General features: G+C 42.3%; 1 protein-coding gene across 3 annotated transcripts in view; it reads right to left on the bottom strand.

Annotated features, from left to right (window-relative positions):
- Positions 1-24372, bottom strand: part of GLIS1 (GLIS family zinc finger 1) — a 177679-nt gene that overhangs the window by 35430 nt on the left and 117877 nt on the right. For all 3 annotated transcript variants that reach the window (XM_048946035.1, XM_048946033.1, XM_048946034.1), the window contains one exon: positions 2940-3101. In XM_048946035.1, coding sequence (XP_048801992.1) covers positions 2940-3101 — 162 coding nt within the window. The remainder of the gene's footprint in view (positions 1-2939; positions 3102-24372) is intronic.

Genomic DNA, 24372 nt, shown 5'->3' with positions numbered 1-24372 from the left:
TAGTTCTGATTTATGCAGTTTTTACAACTATGTTCCATATGCAGCAGAGTAAAGCTTGTGCAATGGCACGCATTTGGTTTCCTTCATGCCCTTTTCCTGTTTTGAACGTTGTCTTTCTTTTTATAACTCCTAACCAAACAACCTGCAATGAATTTTAACATCTCAGCAAATCAACGCAGAAGAATCCACTATTGTTAACTCTGTTGGGAAGACTTTTCCAGCTGATTTTGGCATGCTTCAAAGCTAGTCAAAACGTGGCCCAGTACAAGCACTTTCCTGGGAAAGCCAGCAGAGCCTGGGCAAGCAGTTCCAGTCAGCTCTTCCTATGTGAACATAAAGAAAGGACACTCCAAGTGAACTGCTGATTCCAGAGTCCCAGCCCCTGAAAGCCTCACCAAGTTGTGCATACTCCCAATCAACCAAACGCTTCTCTCTGCACTACACTGTGGCCCCCAGGTGACAGTGCAATTGCCGAGTTGAACAAAGGGGCTCCACTGCTCGTTATTAAGTAACCATTAAGCGAGAGCAAACTAGCGCTGAATGTCAAAGCTCACAAAGTTTTCAAGTGGAGCTGCACGTTTCTTCGCCTCATCTGTCAGCATGAGCTCGGCCTTCTCAGATGCACCAGCAAGTCATCTGGTGCCTTCTCAAAGCTATAGAACTGGCCTGTCATGAACTCAGCACTGCATTCCTTTTCCCTTGGCTTCAGAAAGAGGATGCACAAATGCAGGGGGAAGAAAAGCAAGCAACCAAACAACAGTTTGGAAAGGAGTGACTGTGAGGTCCTTGAAGCTAGCTGCTGTACTCCTGGAGGAGTGATGACATGCCCTTTTTACCACAAGAACAGATACGTTCCCTTTGTTCTGCTCCCGCCTAGGAGAAAGATCTACTTCCAGATGATTTAGTAGAGATTCAATCAAACTAGTATACGCCAGTGAATCTCTGAAATTATTTACAGATTCTCCTTCTGGAGAAGATAAATGATGGACTGACCTACATTAAGAAGTTTTAAAACCAATTCCAAATGCACTCAATAAGGAGTGAGTAACCTACATAAACCCCTTTTCTTTGTAAGTACCTCAAGAGGATAAGTACTGCTGCTCTTTCCAGCCAGCAGGAAATTTCTGAAGGAATAACAGAATCATTCACCAATTCATGGCCTTATGGACTAACAGCACCTACCCAGAAAGACACAGGGCAAAGCAGATTTAGCGAGTGTATCCAGAGCACACAAAGCACTGACATCTGAGGAAAAACTAAGGAAAAATTTAACATACCCCTTAGCTGAACAAATAGCAGAGTATTTCCAAACCACTGGTATCACCCGAAGCACTGATAAAATACTTTGAGTTAGCGATACGGGAACTAGATGAAAATCTGACTATTATTTACTTTGGCAATTTCCCTTGACGTTACAGACAACTATTTTGTCCACTGAGCTAAGGCAACACGCAGTCTTTACAACAGCACCATGCTGTAGCTTCGCCACTTTTCACATTCACATAACATAAACCACAGGATTTTGAAATGAACGCAAAGAGGCGGACAGAAGCTGGCATGGTGTCAGGCCACAGGCACAGTTTTAAAGAACCTGCAACAGAATAAAGCGGATAATATTTTCAGGCATTTAAGAAAGTTAGGAGAAAATGACTACTGTACCTTTTTGCTGATTTATGAGCTTTTCAGATAATTAAGACAGAGATAAAGAAAGAAGAAAAGAAAATAGAAAGTTAAGAGATTTGTCTTCAATAATGCACAGATACACAAATTTCAGCTTATTTTGTTAACTCATTATTTATCTTTCAAAACTAATAAACGGCATTCCATCTGTGGCACAAATATACCCGTGAGATTTAAGCAGTTAGATTTCAAAACTGTGCACCCACAATTTAGTATATCCAATTTCAAAAGCGACGCATTTTAGAACTAATTACAAATTCAAATATCTCAGTTTGACTTTCAAATAAATAAAACATTGTTATTGTAAGTGTGCTTTAGTTTGGAAAATGTGACTGACTTGCTTCTCTTACTTGTTTGTTTTTGCAAGGCATAATGTACATTAGACATTCCTTAATGCTGCACTGTCTGAAATGTGTAACTGCTTAAAAAGTAAATATCAATTAAACTCAAAAGTTCTGCCCCATAAACACTTGGCCAAACGTTAAACCATATATTCACTTCTTAGAAAAAACAAAACAAAACAAAGGAACAACTCTGGCTGTTGTTCTTTAAAAGCTTTATGCTGAGCACTGAACTTGTCTACTAAGTTGCCTACTTGCTTTCTTTCCCCATTCTCCAGTGATTTCATTTTCTCAGAGCCTACCACACTAGACAGGCTCCCAGCTTCGCCATGGACAAGTGAGAAGACTTGTGGAGCTCAGCCAGAGTCTAGCAACTGTATGTAAATGTGAATTTGTTTCTTACACCTAAATCTGGTGGTGGCTTCTTCACAAATATCACAGATGTATCTTTACCTTCAGAAAATTACATCCAAAACAGGAAGGCATGCCTTCTGTTGAGATGTCTGAGCTGCTTTTGAGTTCATTCAGAAGAGACTTTTTGAAGCAATAGAGGATAGGAAGCAAGACAACAGCATCATTTAGTACAGCAGCAATGACTCAGCTTTCACTCATACTATACCTTATCCTACGGGCTCCTTCTCTTACTGGAACAAGAACAATGGAGGTTTGCTGAGTGACTTATTTCTGAGTACATTATTTCTCAGCATGAGTAACACAGCTGAATTTGTCCTTTCGTGATTACAACACTTTTCATTTCTCAAAGCACATTCAATTAAAAACAAAAGTGCAGTTGCTTATAGCTGAGCGTTCTGAGGCACCCATCATGGAAAGGCAGAATAAGAGTCCCTATCCACAGAGCAGACCGTGTACAAACACCATTGGAAAACAGTGCGACTCCCATCCTGAAATCATGCTTACAGTGTCCAGGTGCGTTCGCTGATGCTTTGCCCGGTCACTGGAGTTGCTGAAGGCTTTCTGGCAGCCTGGATGCTGACACAGGTACGGCTTCTCCCCAGTATGACTTCGGAGGTGAATCTTAAGGTTCTCAAGCCTAGAAAATGCCTTGTTGCACCCTTCGAACTGAAAAAAAGAGTCATAAAAAATGGTTGTAAAACAGTATTAAATAAACCATGTGCAGCCACAATGAGAACAGTGTAAGATCCAAGCTGGACATGTAATAAATCAACCAACATTCAAACATCTGTTGAAATTTATGGATGAAACACAACATTTTGCGCTGCTCATTTAATCTGTCACTGAAGACACGGTGTGCAGCTCAGCAATAATACATGGGTTATAAATATCCCACACGTTCTTCTGAAGTACTGAACGCTTGAAGACATGGAGCCAGTATGGAAACCTTAAAGAAAGAACAAGTGTTCTGACGAGCTCTCTCAGTTGCTAATTAGCGCAGGAACCACTGTGGGCAATAGCAATTAGCTGCTACACAGAGAGCAGGAGGAGCTGTTTGTGGTGAGTAAACCTGGTTTCAGATGTCTGAAATGGGATACCCTGAAGAGCATGAGCACAGACTATTACAAGACCTGATCCATTTGAAGATCAATCCAAAGGAACTCTGCTGTCATTCTGCACCCTTTTCTTTACTGGCTCTATCATTCAGATCTGTTCTCGGCATTTATACAGCCAGTAACCTGAGCAATTCTGAGATCTTAAGCACCCGTTTCATTAAGGAACTTAGCAATAAAATGCTGCGCAGCATTCATAACAAGAGTAGCTGTTTCAAATTAAATTGGAATAAATAAATAAATAAAATTTCAAACTAACAGGCCAAGGAAAGAGTGCTCTACATGGATGGCTGCTAATTTCCAGTGTTACAGGTGCCTATTCCTCCGCAGGGAGGTACTACCTAGGATGGGCTTTGAGAATGAACTCAGGTGAGCACAAATACACGTATTTGCACATTCATGCACCAGCAAACCCGGAAGGTGCACTCAGATGGTTACACATGCTCACAAACACCTCCATGCACACATACTCACATGTGGTGGCGTGTTTGTACTCTGCCCACTCTGCATCGCAGCTTCATCACAGATTTTCTTGTGTCTATACAGATAGGAGCCTGATTTGACTGTAATTCGGGACCTCAAAGAATGTACTTGAGAAACAACAACTTGGTGCATCTTCATGTTAGTACCAAGAACAGTTTTTACAGATAGAACAACAATTTCTGGAAGTCATGTTTTTTATATGATTCTTGCTCACGACCACAAAATTAATAGAAGTGCTTTGTCACCTCCTCCTGCTGAGTCAGGATTTTGTTCAGTACAGTCACAACCTGTGGCTCTTTGGATGGTACCACAGGAATTGTACTCTCATCCATCCATCACATTCTATTTGTTATACACACATCTCTCATACATTTTGGTGTGTGTGAACTTCTGACTCAGTTTTTGCTTCCAGTATTGCAGGCAGAGGGGTGTGAAGTGAGAGCAGATGGAGATGCCATAACCTGGAGGCACCTGGTCTCCTGGTACCCAAGAAGGGAAGTTTTGACTGCTGGTAGAGAAAGGTCCCTCACTTCATGCTCAGTTCTGGGTATGCCTTAAGCATCTGAACAAGGCGACTTGCATTCTCTAGCCAGTGCTCCATTTTACAGACTGTGTTCTGCCTTTAGACAGAGATCAACTCTGCATACAGGAGATAAGACACATCAAGGCACCCCAGCAAACAGACACCCCCACAGGGGGTTTCCAGAGACCATGCAAATTTCTGCCTTTCTCAGTCACTTACACACTATGGTTTTCACCATCCTAAATATTTTTTCTGCTCTGGGCAGATGCAGAATGTCCAAATGGCATATTTAGGTCTATGTGTGCAGACAATTGTCTGATATGTAAGTACTTTCATTTTTCCCCACCACCATGATGAAAGCTCTGGAGCTACCCAGAGACCTACAGCCTGGGGCTCCAGGAGCCCAATCACAGCTCCCCTCAGAACAAGTTGGAGAGGGAGGGGGCAAATTTTGGAAGTGTTCAAGCCACCAAAACTGAAAACAAACTTTCTTTCTAGTCATCACTAAAAATCTGGCAAAGGACTCAGAATGATGCACTGAAATGTGCAAATATGCTGAAGTCTTGGAAAAATAAGCAGTTCAGCAAGTCCAGGCTTCCCACATGACGTTCTATAAAGACAACCTCTGGCAAATGGATTCAGTGCCCTGAGGTGATGAAGACCTGTTCCTCTTTGTGAACCAGATCCCTTTCTTTTCTTATCACTACACCTTTCTTCACACTTCTCTCATCAGTGTTGTGTCCATACAGTTGTATCATCCCCTTAGAACAAACATCCCTTTCACTTTTGGTTCAGTAGACCAGCTCTGCTCAGTCTTTCTTACTGACAGCTGACTACAAGGCAGCCAGAGATCAGACCTGGAGTCTACCAAGTTACTCTGGCAGTAAGCCTTGCCCTTCAGCTGTTCATGCTCACTTACTTGCGTATGCAATTCCTCATCCCCTACCTGAGCAGACACTCCTAACGCTATTGTGAGCCCTTTGGCCATGCTTCTCACTCTCAAGAGCTCACAGGTTCTGACAGACAAGCCTCAAAAAGCACATTATATGACAACACTCCTTGTTAATGCTCCTTGGCAGACTCTATAGACTGCTGGCACCAGAATCCCTCCAGTGACACTCTACTACCTGTTCCTTCTCGTCCCCATGCTATCTCAAGCCTGGAGAGAGCAGGTAGCACACAGAAGGCATTTCTCAGCTATTCAGTCACGAAGCTCCGCATGTTTAGCTAGTGGATTATCAGTCTTCAGCTTTATAGCTACAGCCTAATGCAAAGTAGGAAAGTATGTAGAATAGTCCAAACTAATTAGGGGTCCAGCTTCATCCCCATTGATGTCAGTAGCAAAAATTCCAATGGCAAATGTCCTAAAACATCTAAACACAAGCTTAATTTGAAACACATGAGAGCACACATGCTTAAGAGTTTGCTAGATCGGGACTTAAGGAAGTGAAGGGACAGGCTACCATAAATGCTCAGAGCTACAGCAATACTTACTGTGGTCAGCAGCCTTTTTTTTTGGTGCTAACACAGAATCCAAAGATTACGTATTAGCACCACCACTCATACATGCGCCTGGACTTCAGTAGCTTTTCTTAATTATGTTATTTTCTAATTTTTACTAATTGTATTATCCAGCTTGATTATGCTGGATAACTTGCAGTGGGGTTAGTCACAACGCTGTGTCAAATTCAGTCTAACCACATGAGGTGAGAGGAAAACATCAGCAAGAGTGATGCGACTACAGCTCACAGGTTTGAGGAGGTAGGGCTGCTACAAGCAGGGTGGCTAAATATGAAGAAAACCAGCAGAAAAGGCATGGGCATGTGAGCCTTGCTGGCATGAGATGAGAAGGGCAGATACACAAAGGTGAAAAGCCTGAGAGGGAGAGAGGAAAGGAGTTGGTACAAATCGTTGACAGGCATGGGGCTGAGAGAATTCATTCAGAGCTGCAGAAAAGTCCTCACTTCTTTGAAGGATTCCAGGAAACCCTCTATTTCAACTCTGTCTTGATGGATCTGGTAACTGGATCCCCTGCAGCTTTTCCCTACAATGCCACGTGTGAGGGCAGCGCTGCTGGGACCCAGCTTCCTCAAACTGGAAGTGTGGTTGTCCCTACAGTTCTGCAAGGACGTGGTAAATTCAATAGGTTGCTGCATTAACTGCGTTAGGGTGACTTTGTGAGGCAATTCCTGGGCTTCACTGCTGTTCTCTGGCTCTTGTAACCTTGCTACCTACTCCTACCATGTGAAGCACATGCGCCCATACATGTAAGTCAAACAAAACTACTCCCAGAGAAATGAGCTGCTCTTCCTCCTTCTCAAACAACCACCATGAAGAGCCATCAGTCCCTGACGTGTCTAAATTCCAACTACAAAGAACAAATGTTCAGTTTCCAAAGGGCTTCAGGACGGTGAGAGCTATCTGACCAACTGAGAAGGCTACTGACAGAATCTCCCAGACATCTGGCCCCAATCTGTCACTGCTTAATCCTACAGTTTTAAACATTTTGTTGATGCTCGATGCCTGCGATAACAGTAACAACCACTGCATGATCCTCAAAGCCTGTAAAAGTCACACAGCTCTTAAACAAGTTCATCTCTTAAAAAATAATTATATTGCCATTAGTGCTTTTGTCTTTATTGTGAGACTTTAATGTGTACTTCAGACACTGCTACGCACATCCGAATGCAGACACAAAACAACGCCACATGACTGCAGTAAATAGCATGATGTAATCACTGGGTTTTATTGCTAATGTGATTTTAGAATCAGGCTTCTACAAGGAAAAAGAGTGCTGTAGAAATGTACAGGACTAAATTAGCTCTATACCAGATGGAAATACGTATGTTATCTTTATTTTACACTACAGTCTCACTGGAATATAACTGCTGGAGTATCAAGCATTTCAGAGGCATATTTACGAGAACACTGAATTATCTCATGGTGATCTAAACACATCACAATTTTCCTAACAAAACAATTTAATCTAATAACTGTAATTGCTTGAAATGTTGGTTTTTTTCTTTCCTTTGCTTCCACGTCATGATTTGAATGCACCTGAGAATGCTGCCACGCAGAAATAACAGCTTATCCCCATGAGGGCTTATATTATCAAATGTTTACCATTTCCATAAGCATATTTAATCACAGTCGAGTCTAGAATATCTGTCAGTGGTGCAGATCAGAAGAAATAAACTACAAACTAAATAGCTCAGACCATAAGGTGAAGCAATAGCTGACATTTTCCTAGGAAATGAGTTATGACTGAAAAAGAGAAGCCTTCACAGTTGTAGTGCTAAATAGGTCCAGTGTGCCATTAGAGAAAGCTCATTAATATACACCTCTGCTCTGTGCTGCAAGATCAGTTAAACAAGCTGCCTTTTATTTATAGACCTAAAAGGGAAAGAGCAGGTCATATTGGCTGCTGACATCTCAGACAGCCTACAGATGGAAAACCCAAAACATTTCATTCCAAAGCATTTAATACTATCAATAGGAAATCTTATGTCTGGTCAAAACATCTACAGGCCTTACGAACATTGTGAAATGTTCTTTCTTCCCAGCTGATTACAAAATTGGGAAAATTTTATTGGAAAACGTGCTATGAGAAAAAGGATCTTGTGAGGCTGTGTCTCCTTCTGGAGGGGAGGAAATAGTCACACCACTCTTTAAATAGCACCAATGTTTTAAAGCACACTGAGTCTAATGTTGGTAACATGCAGGAGGCACAGGAGGCTCCAATCTGTTACAAACGTCAGTAATTTAAGTACTCAAGTCCATCCATCCAACACCAGAATCAAAATACCTGATTTGGAGATTTGCTTTTTCTAGCAAACACCCGATTAATTTTTCTTTCTCTATAGTAGCTACACAATGTAAGGGAAATGCTTGCTCCTAAGCAACATGACTCATGCAAGGAATTCTATTAAACTGAACAGAACTATCTGTGTGATAAAGAGTAACCCATAGGACTGAGCTCCCAAGGAATCCCAGTGCAGGCTGCCCCTTTACAGATTTCAACTGGTAGGTGCTGCTTTTCTCACTCTGCACTAATGACCATGGAAGACGCTGTAAGGGAGCAATAGGACCTGCTACTTCTGTGGTGGTTTTTTTGGAAGTCTGAACAATTTATGTTTGCAAAGTGACACTTCCCCATGATACTGCATTTGATAGGTACTCATTCCATTAATTATATTATAAACAAGCAGTTTGGACTTCAGCCACAGTACTGTACAATTGCTGGCGTGAAGGGCAAGAAAAGGTAAAAGGTTTCATAGCGAGAAGAAAAATTCCAAGGTTCTCAGCCCTGTTACAAACGCAGTGCATCTTTCCTGTTGTTGGCTTTTAAAGGCAATTACAACTAATCGTGTGACACTGACATCCTACACAGGCTGTTCTTTCATCTACCTATCTGCTCTTTGACTGGTTGCATATTTCCTAATTAATGTGAAACTGGGAAATACTAGTATACTGAAAACCCTGGAAGAGGTGTTTGATCAGCATACATCACTGAATTAAGCAAGAATTTGGGCCACCCCTTATTTCTTTCAATGTAATGCATTATTTAAGGACCTAAGTCTGCATTCCTCATCCTCCCCCAGCACCAGGACTTATAGATGCATGAGGAATACGGACTGGCCCTCAGAGGGCAAAACAACAGATGCACTTCAGCCAGCAGTCTTCCAACAGCAAACAGAGCTGATTCCGCATGTGAGGTAACTTCCACAGACCAGCAAACTTCCCTGACTGCCAAATCCTACCTGCAAGCATCCCCTGGGACAGGGTTCCTCTGCTCTCCATGTCACCACCTGAGATGCAACGAGCCCTGGTCAGCTCCCTGCATCCCAGGGAGGCACACAGCCAGCCAGCTAGGGCCAGGCTGAGGCCACCCAGTGGGACGGGACATGCTCTGTTCTGGAGCTGCCTGCCCCTCTCCCCTAAGCACAGAGGCTGTGCAGATGGAGGTTCTGGGTTTTGTTTTGTAAGCTGAGTTTATCTGTGCTCCTGAGTAACTCTGGCATTAGATGCAAGTTTTGCCTGTCCTCTCCCAAGGTTGCTGCTACGCTCATTAGCAATGACTGAGTCTTAGCCTGTCCCAGAGCAGTGCTACATGTTTTGGCTCTCAAAAGTCTTCCTCGTGTAATTGTAAGTTACCACGTCAGGAAAGGCAGGAATGCTGTTCAGGGCACTGAAATCTTCCTAGATTTCTTCTTGTACCCATAGGTCAGGCACTGCAGTTAGCATTGCAGTGAGCTAGCAGACCCTGAAAAAGCCAGAATACCTAGGAAACTATCAAAGCATCCTATCATTTTCACTATCATTAACACCCTGTTGCTAGTCTTGAAATCCTTTCTTGTCATCCTTCTTTAATCAAGCAGAAGGATAAACATTTGTCGAAACAGGAGTACTTGCATTTACTTGCTGCAACACATGAGAACAAACCAGCAAAGTTGGGGATCTCTTACTATCAGAAGCATGACAGCCACAAGTTTTGCCATAAGGTTTTGCTAAATATGTCATTTGGAAACTAAACAATTTTCTGAAACCTCATTACAGTTGGAACTGAATGCAGTATTATGGCTTGCAGGCAAAAATAACATTGCATGGAGCAACGGTTTAAAAAACAGAATGCAAAATTCATACGGTCGTGTAATAAGCAAAGACGACCCCTCTTCCAAAATCTACATGCCGGTCCCTTTATTTCTTCCTGTGTAATTGGGCAACTATTATGTACCGGGATTTTTGGAATAGCTTGCAACTTATTTGAAATTAAAGAACAACATGCAATCCAAGATTCGCCGCTCCGATATCTGAAGCCAGATCTGCTTGTTACTGAGGCAAAATTAAGATTGAACAAAATCAATTAAAATCCTTCTCCAGCTGTGTCAGCAAGGAACCATAAAGAAAAGAAACATGCTAGTTCTCTCCAGTTCTTTGAGATGTTTAAGCAAACGATAGAGCTTCCTACACAAACCCTCAAGCTCTGTTCCTCTGTATTGGTAAGTCACTGTCTCACCTAACTGTGAAACATTTCAACTCCAGTTTGCACCTATTTACACCCATTCCAGCTGAAAAACTAATGAAGCCTTGTCTTATGCTCTTGCCCAGTGAGTTACCACTGCAGACAGCTCTCTGCAGAACAGTTTTCATTGACATATGGGATAGAACAGGGACGACTGGATTGGAGTAAAGAGATGACTTGCTTGAAACACTGAATGCAGCACAAGGACTGATAAAGAATCCAGCATTGTTTATGTGAACTCACCAGCTGCAATTAAAGAGAAAAAAGAGCAGAGGACAACGGCAAGAAGGAAAAAAAAGTCATAACAAAAAGAATAAAACACTCCCCGAACTTATAGCTGATTAGCATAGCATAGCATCTTAAAAGGCTAAAGCACCACATGTGTGGCATGTTACAAAAGAAGATTAAAATAAAGGAAAAAATATCCAGAGAACCATGAAGTCTCAAAACATCTGGAGTTTTATAGTAACGAGCAGGAAAAAAAAGTCAAAAACATAATTGAAAAAAGTCCACTGTGATACATTATTATACAATGAAGCTTAATGGAATTGAAAGGAGAAAAGATGAAAAGGAAAATGGGGGGCGTGCAAGGGGGGGAAAGGAATGAAAGAAACAAGAAAAGGCATGGCATTCATATTCTAAAGGATGTCACTGAGGGTTTTTATCCCAGTTATTAAGAATTACACACCCTGCTTCTGTGAGCTGGCCGAGCAACGTGCTGAGCGCTCTCTCTCAGCGCAGCACTGCTTTGCCTGCTGCGGAGTTCATCAGCCCCTCTGTGCCCGGGGTGGGGGCACTCCTCACTCCCAATTCCTTGGGAGATCTGCAAAGGGATGGCAGACGAGCAGCCCACCCTGCTTTACATTGAGCCCAACGGCAGACCTGATGAGAGGCGGGAGCAGTACATAAATTAAAAATGCTTGCAAAAAACAATGCACGCTCTCAGGAATTAGGCAAACAATCTTACGCCGCTATTTTGGCATTAGAAACTAGAATCAACTTTAACTGAAGTACTCTGAGTGTATTCACTAATAAATGCTTATATGGAAGACTGAAATGAAAAATTTCCCTCTTTTTTTTCCATATTTTTTCTCCTTCTTTAATGAACCAGTAAAAGCAGAAATCTACACATCACCCAGTTTGCCTTTGTAATGTGCTAACAGTGTGCCTATAAACAGTTTCCTGTGCACCACAAGAAATGTCTTTCATTAGATCCGTGCTCTGTTGTCCCCCAACACAGGGAGATTGAAGACCAGCCTGCATCAAGCCCAGCCTGCAGCCAGTATGGTGTAAACCAGTAACAGTAAGCATCACCCTCACCTGCTGCTGTCCTGTTCTCAGCTGGGATAGATCCTCCTCAACTATTTTTATTATTACTTTTTTTTAAATGCAGGGAAATCCATCTCATATCATTTTCATGACCAATAGATATTTTACAATCATAAAGATGTTTACAGTAACAGTTACATCATCACAGCTCACAAAGCAACTCCTCTCCTCAGCAGACCAAGGACAGGAGGATCTTGTGGGAGAGAACAGATCTGCAAGAGGAAATTTCTGGCTACAGCTAACTGAATCAGCCAAGCAAGGCCTTGGCCTGATACACACCAACCTGTGAGGCCAGCATGCTGGATTCTGTGCCTACGACTCCAGAGGAGGTACTACATCAAGATGTTGCCAACATACATACAAAGCCCTTTGCTCCCAGCAAGCTGACAGTGTCTCAGCATGGCTAGTGATGATGCTCACCAAGCCCTGCTCCAGTTTCAGGTGGTGAAGTTGCCTTCTGAAGCCTATTGTGAAGATGAGCTCTGCACACAAGAGCAGCTGGCATGGCAGCAGTGCCAGGTCCCTTCATTCTCTATAGCACTGTGGGATCCTTTGGATAAAAGACAGTATGGCAGTGTTCTTTTCTCAATAGCACTTAATGTTTTCCCACAGTCTTATTGTTTACAGGGAGTTTAGCAAGGCACTTCACTAATTTAAAATAGATTGCATCCCACATGGGTGGATAACAATAACACATATTGGTGAATCATATGGCTTTCAAATGATATGTATGAAAAAGAAGTGCTACACATTGTCTAAAATTTTATTGTGTGAAACCACAGCACTTAGCTCCCTACCAGCTGTGTCAACAATTCAGTGTAATAAACTATACAATTGGAGAATATCAGCAAGGTTAGTTCTAGAAGTGAAAAGCCAAGATTAAAGCGTATGCCCTGGGAAAATGTAAATGAATAGAGATGAATACCATTTCTAGGTGAGAACAACCAGCCTTCCAAGTCATATGGCTCCACAAAGAGTAGATTCCACAGCCACAGGTTGCCATCTAGAACCTTAGCAGTAAACTGGGTTACATGTGTGAAATGATTTTTAGAGGGGAGGAAGAGCAGGCTTTGATACCCAAGGAGACTGGTGTGCTACACTTACACTGCACGGCCACAGCAGAAGCATCTTAACTGGCTACAGACTTCACATGTAAGGCCTCTTTAAAAGGAAACGAGGGTAAGAATCTTGCATGAATTTGCTCCCCAGGTTCAGGTCAGGCACACACAACACAGCTCCTGAGGACGCTGCTGACATACCTGGCCAAGGGCAGCCTGCACACAGCACGGCTCAATGAGCTGGGCTCAAGTAACAACGGTTCCAAAGTGAGCTGCCTTGCGTTATTTTAATGTGCTGCTATATAAATAAATAAATGGCTGAATAAAAGACATTTTCTAAGCTAATATTTTGAGGGAAAACTGGAAATGGAACTCAACGGAAATAGGTTTTAAATTGAAATGTTGAACCGTAGCCCAGAAATGACAAGAAAATTAAATTTCTTTCTTTTTCCTGAACCCCAATAAAAAAGTCTTAAACACTCTCCACAGACCACAGTTTTGAAAGAAGTGAAATTATGTTATTGTCATGCATGATTATCCAACGTTTAGAAGGTATCTGCAGAGGTTTTCCTGAGAGTTATACCTCCGTCCTGCAACCTAGCAGGAAACCACAATCACTTCTGTACCTTACGTGAAGGACTTCGAAATGAAAGCGCCTCAGAATCAAATACGAGCAGCTTTCAACATGTGCATTTAATCTTCCTAGGTTAAGAAACACCCTGTGGCCACCACACTAAAGAACTGAAAACGTAAATTGAAAAAATTATATCCATATGATTAAGTAAGATTCTTAAAGAGAAACATGTTGTTAAGTACTTCATTGAGAATAAAATGAAATGCAGTAAAATAGAAGCTATTTGGAATAAATCACTGACGCACATGCTTTCTATGCAAAATGGCAGCATTTGGTTCTGAGCAGACATCTGGAGCGAATTAGCATTATGTTGAAAATAATATAAAATTAAAACATTTAGTTTCAGCTTCTAAAATTAAATATAAAATCGGAGACCAATGTTGTGCCGGACAACTCGCATCGTGACTCCGATAGCAAGAGTTTATTTTGTTTTTTTTAAGTTGTTTATGCCTGCCATCGTTGTACTTGGAGCCCTGACACATCCAGATGCTATCTGTGCACCAGCAGCAGGCACAACGTCGCCTCTTAAGCGTGCTGCTGAGTCCTGCACTGCAGGTTCACGTTGTGGAGGCCAAGGCCAAGCATGGACCAAAGTAGCTTGGGTAAAACGAGAGGAAATGACCCCAAACCATAGGCAAAACTCTGACCATGCCCCAGCCAGAACTCCCAGGGCCTGAACAGATTTCAAATTTACATTTGCATGCTGACTGCGCTTCTTGGCTCTGCGGAGTTTCAGGGGTTTGTGTACTGAAGGTGCTGGGTGACTTTGAGTCCTTGGGGGGCTCCTCTCACAACATGCTGAGCTCTCCTAGCTGCTGGTGCTCAGCTCACATGAGAACTGGTGGGGCCAGCAGTGCAGCTCTCCCCTCTCTTTTAGCTCAGCTAGCACAATTTGATTCCCATGAAACCCAAGCTAATCTTGCTGCCATTTGCTGTCAGACTCAGAGTTCCATTCCCTGCAGCACTTCATGCTGCTACTCCACACGAAAACGACAACATGGATGGGAAACCCTGCTCAGCTCCACTCGTGGCTCCATTCTGCTTTTAGAGCTCTCCCGAGTTCATCTATCACTGGTGTACAGCCCTCAAGCCAGGAAAAGAGCTTTGGGGAATCCAGCCTTCCAGCAGAAAAATCAGTACCTGAAACACTGCAAATGCCAGACACAACCATCTTCAGGTAGTTTTGCTAATGTACCTTTATGCTTTCAATTACCTTCCTCAGCATTTGAGACAAACAAACAAAAAAACCACACAAGCAACCAGCATTTTCCCTATTTTAAATTTATACTGCAGAAAGACTGAAAAATAATCTCTTTTTCATATGATTTATCTCCTTTCTGATGTATTTGGGAATATGCCAACCTTGCCACCTGTTCCTGGACTTCCTTTAAGGTAGCCCTGTCTTTCAACATGAAACACAAATTGGATGTGCACAGACTTGCTCCTGCACTTTGCAATGTAAACACCTGCACATATGTTTTAAATAGCCTCACACCTCTATATGTAAAATTTCAGACACCTGTGAATTGGCTTTAAATAGCCCCACTGGGTTTTGTGGATGGAGAATAACTTCCAGGTGTAGATGAATAAGGTTATTTCAAGGGCAACAGAGAGCCTCCGAGGTGAATTTATATAATACCACATTGCCAAATTTGAAGCAACAATCTTAGCATTTGTCTCTTCTGCGACTCATTAGCCATCTACAGAACTGGGACAGAAGTACATCTGTGTTGTTATGGATTCACTAAAGCACCTTGAGATCTCCACACGTGTTCTTCAAACAGTTGCACTGGAAATGCTAATATTCATTGGCTTTAGACCACAGTGTTTCACTCTTCTTCTGGAAAGAACTTCATTTCCATGTCTCTGCTTCAACACTAAAAAGATGACTTTCTATTCCAAAATGTTAGCCCGCTTTGGCCCAGCATTTACTCACATAGAATTCTGATAAACAGGTCAATTAAGCTCTTCTATGTAAATAAAGGCTGGAAATACTGGTTACATCTGCAGTATGCTTTTTAAACTGAATGTAGTGAAGCAAGGAAGATCTGCAAGGATGAAGACAAGAATAATGACCTCTGGAGGACAAAACCAAAGCCTGACTAAGTTGCAGGGCAGGGAAAGACTCGCTGCAAATAGAGGACATCCAATGACTTCAAGTAGCACATGAGTCAGCTTAATGATATCATTCTCTTTCTTTCACTCTGGGGCCACCAAGAAAATCAGAACAGTGCAGAAAACCAAGGTGGAGAAATGCTGAGCAATCTGGGCAGCACATTGTACCCACTGAACAGGAACTGATTTGAAACTAGAGCCCAAGATGGGGCCAAAAACAGTCATACAAAGGGCACAGAACACTCACTCCGCTTCTGAATTCTGCTCACACTGAAGAATTTATTACCAATTTTGATGTGTGAACCTAGTTCTGTTTAAGAACAACCAAGTCTGTGTACCTAAACACCCCATTTCAAGCAGCACAAAACATACCCCATTTTTATCATTATTTTCTTTGGTTCTCCATTGACTTCTTTTTTCCCCCACCATGACTAACAGATGACTTTCCCTCAAAGCTTACCATGACAAAAATCAAGCTCTTAAATATATGAGTACAGCCCGCAGGTTCTCTGAGTTAAAGTGAGCTCTGGCACAACAGCAGCATGGAGGACATACACAAGAGATGACACCAGCAGATGACCACAGACACATCTGTCACCCTTCACAGCCACGTGCACTGAACTTTGGCAAGTGACATCAGCAGCAATAGGAAGTGATCTTCCAGCAGCACTCAGGAAAGGTATGGCCAACTGAGAAGAACCTCTAAGAGCAATGAGCAAAACCATCCTCTTCCTTAGGTTGGCCTTCACTGCCAATCAGCTGAAACTTCTTGCTGCTCTGCAAGTGAATCAGATGTGGCTTAATTCGATAAGGAATTAAGAACCTTGCAATCTTTTCTTAAGTCCTCTTCCCCTAGAATCAGTTTTCTCAGCATATAAAACATTCTTGTGTTGGGCAGAAAAGGGAAAGAGAAAAGCATATTCACACTGTCGTGGCTGAAAGGATATTTTCCCATGGCAGCATCCGCAGGGAACATTTAGCATTATGTCTGGTTGCCCTGGAGACACTGTGCCAACCTGAAGGCCAGTCACAACCTCAGCTGCGACCTCTTAAACTAAACCACAAAAATGCCATGTAGTCAGGCAGTACAGACTGTTCATTTACACTGCTATGGCTTCACCCTGCCCTCTGCTCTCTTCTCAGGATCAGTGTATGAATCTTGATCACCCTTGCCATTTATATCCCATCTTTCTCTCCTACCATGAACACAGTGGAACGGAGAGGGATGTAAAAATCTGACTGGAGCATGAAGTCTTTAGTGGAGAGCTTTGCCTTCCCAGAATGAAAAATGAATGAAAAATGAATGAAAAACCTACCCTAGGGACAAATGAGAACAGAAAGCCATCCTCCTCTGTACTATTTCAGAGCTGTTCTGATTCCACCAGCACAGCTCCTTCAGGCAGGATGCGGAGCTCTTTCTGGAGAGCCATGAGCCATGCGTCTGCTCTGAAAATGGCAGGCTGAAAGCAGCAGCATCTTGCTCCAAAGGTCTGCTTTGCTCCCTGTAGCAACAATTCCTGAACTCCCTGTTTCAGCACAGACTGCCTGTCAGCTCCAAGGTGAGCCAGATCGCTCCATAGACCTTGAAAGGAGCCAGGGCTCAATGGCAGCATGGGGCAGCTGGAGTTCTCGGCTGGATTTGACCATATGAACTTTCTTCCATGGATGAAGAAAGAACAGCTCAGGGCAAGCATACTGCCAAGCTCAGTGGAAGGAAGAAGTGATTTTACTTTGACCAAGAACATTTAATTATTGAATCCATTCACCTGTTCTCTGAAATCACTTCCTTAGCAAAGTCAGTTTGGGTGCTAACTCACAGGACTGCCCGCTTCTGCATGTAAGCCCACTGGCAAATTGTCCAGAACCACAAAAAACAAAATCAAAACCACAAAACACACCGGCACTGCACACAACATGAAGAAAGCCAAGCTCTCACCACTTCTCCTGGGATACCCTCTGCCTTTCTCCCCTTCAGTTCTGGGGTTGGACTCTAGGAAGAACATCAACACAGCCGTCCTAGACACAAACCCAATGGCACTTCATCTGGTATCTTAAAGCAACAAATAAACAAAACCAAAGCATTTTTATGCCAAACACAACAGTCCAAGTAGACACTAACATTTAGGGAAGGATGGGATCTGGAGTCAGGGACCACAGTAAGCTGAAACTCTTGTTTTGGTTGCTTTTCATGCCAACTGAGAAGTTGTGAAAAATTAGTACGTTCTAAACCCTATGCATAACATATTACTGGCCAAGTTTCATGCCCTTCCAGTGTTGGTCAGGTGTTCTGGGATGTAAATGGCAACAACAGTGATGATAAGCAAGGTAACAAAAACATGCAATTCTGTGTAATAAAGAAAAGTCATTATGGTCCACTTTTTGCTGTTGGCCACCGTTCAATAACTGGTAATTTAGCCACAAAGGAGCTTATTGCTGTGCATCTGTGATCTGTCAGAAACAGTTCTCAATTGAAACACACAGTTACTGCTATTCTTTGATCTACTGTTGTGTATGGGACTTTATACTCTGTTTGTGCACACAACACTCCTAACTGGAAAAGCGTGTGCTCTGGTAACACAAGGGCCATACGTGCTCTGTGATGCCGTATGCTGGTTCACTTCACTGGTCTTTTATTGTACTTCAGTCCTTCAAATAGACACCACCAGCATGCACCACACACCATACAAATTTCATCCAGTATAAAAACTGGCAATAATAACAAAAAAACCAAAGCCCTCAGAAATTTAAAGGTTTTCACGTGTCGGAACCTAAACAAAATTCCTTTAGACTTTGGTCCAAGATTTAGATAATGACTTTCTAATTAATAAAAGCCATCCAATTTGTTTATCTCCCTCTAAGGTTTATTGATGTGCCCATTTTCTCTCCACCACAAGTTCATTTGAGAAAGAAACGGAAGTTGGAAGAATTCTTTGTGCTCTCTTCAGCCATTAAAACACCTTTCAGATCAACCTAAACCACACTACGCTTCTATTTAGTGGGGTTAAGTATACTTGAAATAATTTACAATTGTTTTCTTTTTTTTTCTCCTCCCTCCTCCACACCCCCACATTTGCTTTTCTTGTTCATGTTTTCCAAGTTAACTTTGTTGGCCCAAAAGGTCAAAACCTTGTTTTGCTTTGAATGAAAACGTAGATTTTGGCAATCAGTTCTGTGCCAGAGGATCTGGGAGCTGGCACAGGAATTTGGCCCATTGTGTGAACACCTCTTAAGTGCCTGTCCCTGGTTTAATTATCTCACTTCCCTTTGACCTAGTAATTCCTATTTCAACACAAGTATTTTATGGATTTATGTGTAAAGAGGGAAAGAGAGATGTACGTACTTTTGAATCCATCCCAGTATGAAGCAATCATTTTCAATTAGCATGCCCTTAGATGAATACAATAAGCTAGTGTTTTTCATTTCCAGTTTGTTTTGTTCCGTGCAAAAGGATTAAAGAGATAAAGGACATACTAAGACTGGTCCCAGATGCAGATGTAAAGCCAGATTTGTTAATTGACGTGCTAGAAGGGCAAGGCTGGCCACCATTTCTAAGGCTTCAGATTGCTGTCTTCTAATTGCATCCTTTTTTTCTGCTTCCAGTTAAATATTAAACATCAAACCGGTTACTTGAGACGGCATCAAAAATACATAACTGCACCCCACCATTGTTCTATGATCACTAGATGCAATGGCAAAGAATAACTTAAATTAACCTTCACAATTAAGGGAACAAGATGTACTAAGTAGAGACTTCTTTCCATTTCACTTCTAGAAAGAAACTTGAAAGCATTACATATGCAGTGTTGCATGCTACCAATCTCTTGGCCCACCATCACCACGCAGGCACTTTGGCACCACTAGGAATTGTTGCCACCATTTGCTACCCCCTTTTGTTCATTCCCACTGTGTTTTGGGACCTCAGTTCAGCTAGAAGAAGTATTAGCAGAGTCATGCTGTGAACCAGAGCAGTGATTTTACCAATTAAAATTAGCAAACATTAATTTTAATGAAGATCTACTTAGTTCAAAGCGTAGAACTCATAAACACAAGCAATGGAAAGGAGGGACAGCAACATTTAATCACTGGCACACGAACAAACAGCCAGGGAAGAATTTTTTCAACCACATGCCCAGTGCTCTGTTTCACATACATGAGAAACGATGCTCCAAGTACTGCAGGACCAGCACAGCCAGCGTTACAGAGCAGCAAGCAAAAACACACACAACTGCAATCCAACTTTTCAAGCAAACACCAGCTCTCCAGTGAAACCACAGCCTGTTGTAACACTGCTCCTCATTCAGCCCTGCATCACCTCTCCACACCACGCAAACTGTGCCCCGTTAAGGCCTGACTTGTTCCTTGGTGGAGCAATCTGAGACTTGCTAACATAAAACTCACAGAGTTATTATAGTTATTATTACCATTTCCAGTCATTTTCTACAACTCACATTTTGAGTGGTACGCAGGCATTCGTGATCAAACTTCAGCTTGCACTTCAAGAAATGCAACAGTAAATCTTCAATTTATACCTACAATTATCTGCATGAGTCTCTTCATGCTATATACAAGCAATTGAATGCATCTCCCTTCTTAAAATCACAGTTCCACAGAAACAAAAAAATAAATCATTAAAAAAAAAAAAAAACAAATACTGAACACTTAGGAAGCCAAGGGCAGCTTGAGGGAAATCAGTACTGGATTTGCCTTTAAAGTGGCATGTATTTTACAATACCTAAGATAATATAGGCATGACATCTTCTAGTAGGTGCAGATGAGAAATGTGTGCTAATTGCTGAAAAAGACAATGCCTACAGTTCCAGACAGTACTACAGAGGAATAGAGAACATCTGACTACGAGCAGCCAACCATGTACCCCCAGTATTTGCTGACAAAACCGAGTAATGCTTTCTCCTCAGCATCACCTAAAGAGCAAACTGAAATTATCAGTAGCCAAGAGGAAGAAACTGTAAGGATCAAACCTTGAACTCTGGTAAAAAAAAAAAAAAAAAAAAAGTCACGCAACAAAGCCAATCTGTGTCTGCCTTCTCCACACGATGCTCTTCAGCCCTGGAGGTCAGCCTTGGCACCTATACAGGATGAATGTTTTTCAGCTACAGTACAACTTAGATGAGGGCCGGGAGCAGGCTGGCAGACACTGCTGAGTGGCTTTTACCATTCCCTGCAAGGGGGTTACAGATGCACCAGAATTTCTGCAAACCTCAAGTTTTCTCATTCTGATTTACCTTTTCTTCCTTTCACAGTTTCCAGAACTGAATGTTCTGGAAAAGAAGCAACAAGTTGGCCAAAGGTAAATGCAGCTCTGGATTCACTGAGCTTCAGGCTGGCAAGTTTCTACTTCTTTGTTAAAAAGACAATAGAATGGGGGAGCAGCATCAAACAGCTGGGACTGGCCTATATATCACAGTTAAGCCTCTCTCATGCCTAGAAAGAGATTGACAGTACTAAATAACTCCCACAAATCCCTGTCTTCTCCCATGCTATCTTAGAAGAGTGAAATAGAAAAAAAAGGTGCCTGAATTCCTCACACCTTATGTCTCAGAGGTGCCTCTTAGCCACCAAGCAATCATCTGTGTTAGCAGAGCTGTGTCCCATTTCATTTCTTTGATTTTAAAACAATAATTTCTCATCACTCTCACTCAGCATCCTTATGCACTCCCTCCCCCCTTGGCAATGACAGCCCCAGCCAGACTGTGCCCATTCTGCGCTGCTCCGCTCCCCTCTTCAAAGCTTCCTCACCCTCACTCTTCAAGCAGCTTCCTCCCAGAGACACCTGAGGAGCTGGCACAGAAACAAGCACAGAGCTGTCACTGAGAATGCTTCTGGTTTGTCATTGCATTCAGGCCACAGGGCTGGGAGAAATGGAGACCTGGCATTGGTGCTCTGGTTCTCTTCTTAGGTCTGACTCCCAGATTCCCCAGTTCCAAAATCACCTCATTGCACAGGTGTGCCCTTATACATGCCCAACACATCACTCAGGAATTGGGATTTCTTTATCCTAATCAACCTTCTCTTCTCTCTAGCTTGTTACTGGTATGGATTTGGTCCATATGAGCTCTCTGCAGTAGCTGGAAGAACAAGCAATGTGCTGATCATTCCCAAGTACATCTATAAGATTACAGCATCCGTAATTTATTATCTTTCAGGAAAAGCCTCTAAGGTTAGCTATGTAAATTAGCATGGTGAATCCCTACATAAACACACAACCTGCAGAACAAAGTTCAATAGCTGACAGCAGAGGACAGTTGCAATAGGATGCCAGAAGGCTGTCAGCCTCCTGCCAAGAGAAACAGGTATGGCAGCAGTGTAATTTGTGCTTAGCACATCCACTTGGCTTGCTGAAGTACTGTGACCACACACAGGCTAAGAATCTCCTTGCTTGGTCTTTCTGGTATGCACCTCTATGGCCAATTTTTTCCATTAAAAACCATTTGAAGCTGTATCCCCAAGGGTGCAATAGGAATCTTGAAATAGCCACGACAAATCCTGAAAGGATGAGATCAGTCAGAGTGGGAGGTACAAGAAGTGTGGTTATAAGCTTTTTGAGTGTACAAATAATCTGTGACATTAAAAACACCTTCTGAGACTGTAAAATTCATTTCTCTGGATGCATGGAAGAAAAATTAGTCTTGACACCCTGCCTCACTGCTTCAGTTTGTGACATTCCACACCTAGAACTCAGTCTGAATGAGGAATCATCCAACAACCTCTTGTCAAGGTACTGGACTCCAGGTTAAGATGTAACCAGCTTTTCAACAGCACAGGTACAGTGAAATGCTGATGAGGTCCCAGCAGTTGAATTTACAACAAGCCAATCCTCCATCCTATTTCACACTCATATTCAAGAGCTACCAAGAGTGTCAAAATTGGATTCAAATCTGACATCTTCTACAAGACCAGATGCATTAAGTTGAATGACCTGGCCCAAGTCACAATCAGCCATTCCACATATGGCTACATGCCATTAATTGCTTCACTTTATCCTGCTTGATATCTCCATTTCAGCTGTGAGGAAGTACTTCTGTATCTACAAAGATGGAAAGCTGTGCTGGAGTCCTGCAGGCTGAGAGACTATATGCTGTAAATACAATTACTCAATATGCACAGTAGCCACTATTTAAACAAGAATTTCTTAGCTAGTTTTAATTTTTTTGTAATACTCAAAGGCACCAGTAGATGTTTAAAGCTGTTTTGGGGCTACAGAGTACTAAAACAGGGAAAAAAAAGCTTTCTGAAACAATTAGATTTCTATTCTACTCATCACTCACTCGCAATCTGAAAACAGGCCTGTCAATAAACCAAATGGAGCTTAAATAAGAAAAGCAGTATGCTCTCAGGCAGGAACCCTGTGTGCCAAATAATAGCTTGCAGTAAATTTTTATGAGCAAGTTATAAACCCCAGAAAAATGGAGCTTACAACAGAACCACTGGAGGACTGTTCCTCCAGCAGCACTAACACACGGCTTGCTCTGGCATGGCGAAGCCTAGCCTCATCTCTTCCTCCTCTCTGACATCAACATGATCAGTACAGCTTTCCAGAGTGACTGAGGCCAGCAGTCCTCTTTTCATGAGCTGCAGCATCAACTCCCTGCATCTCTGAAAGGAGCATGTCTCCTAGCAGCACTGCTCTTGGCACTGAAGTGCAATGCACGTAACCTGCCGAGCGATGCACCCTGCTCCACACGCTGATGTCCACAGCTTCCCTTGGGAAACGTCTCCTACTCAGGTTCAAGGTTTACACTGTGAATACAAAGCCTACTGTTGGCCTCCTTCTACCTTGGCAGCAAAAATAGAGTTCTTATTTGAAAGACATTGGGCTATTTCATGCACCAATGGCTGTCTGTAGGATTTGTTTTGGGCTAGCAGCTTCAGACCAGGGGTCTATGAACAGAAGTAGAGATTCAGAAGAGAAAGAATTCCAGAAAGAAGACAACAGGGACTAACCACACAGCAGGTGAGTGTTCATTGCATAGTTACATCGCCCATTTCCTCAACGTGTCAATGTAGAAGCTATGATGAGAATACACTAAGTTTGTCCAGTGGGATTTTCACCTGTGTTGAACAGAGGACCTTGTCACCACACATTCCTCCTTATATGGAGAAAGGAGGATTTGGGTTCTTAGCCACAGACCAAGAGTAACACCATCAACTTTTGAGATCATCTCTACTTAGAATGTATGCCTGAAAACAGAACTCCAAACCAACCAAAATCGAAGAGAGGAACAACGGCAATAGCACAGGTCAGTGAGAAGACAGGTTTAAATGCTTCTGGAGCTGTGGATCAGATTCAGAAGCACCAGGCTGCTTACCAGTTGGTAACACAGAGATGGGTGGGAAGTACACCAGAGCTACACATTGTAAAACAAGACCCACAAAGAAAATGGCTGAGTTTGAAATAAACCTTAAATCTTACACAGAATTGCAGTCAGTGCCCTCAGTGAGAACTACCTGTGAGCACTGAGCACTCAGGACCCAAAGCATTTCCTTTCTCCATCTTTTATTCAAAACAACACTTTCTGAACATCTGAAAGTGTTCACATAGTTTAGATTTTTCTGAATATTTCTAAGAGGATTCCCACAAACTTTTATATATTTCTGTGTTGTTTTCCCTTCCCCCTTTTTTTTTCCCCCCCTTTTTACCAT

The sequence above is a fragment of the Lagopus muta genome, chromosome 5 (genome assembly GCF_023343835.1).
Source record: "Lagopus muta isolate bLagMut1 chromosome 5, bLagMut1 primary, whole genome shotgun sequence".
NCBI classification, from domain to species: Eukaryota; Metazoa; Chordata; class Aves; order Galliformes; family Phasianidae; genus Lagopus; species Lagopus muta.
This window is presented reverse-complemented; position numbering and strand designations above follow the sequence as displayed.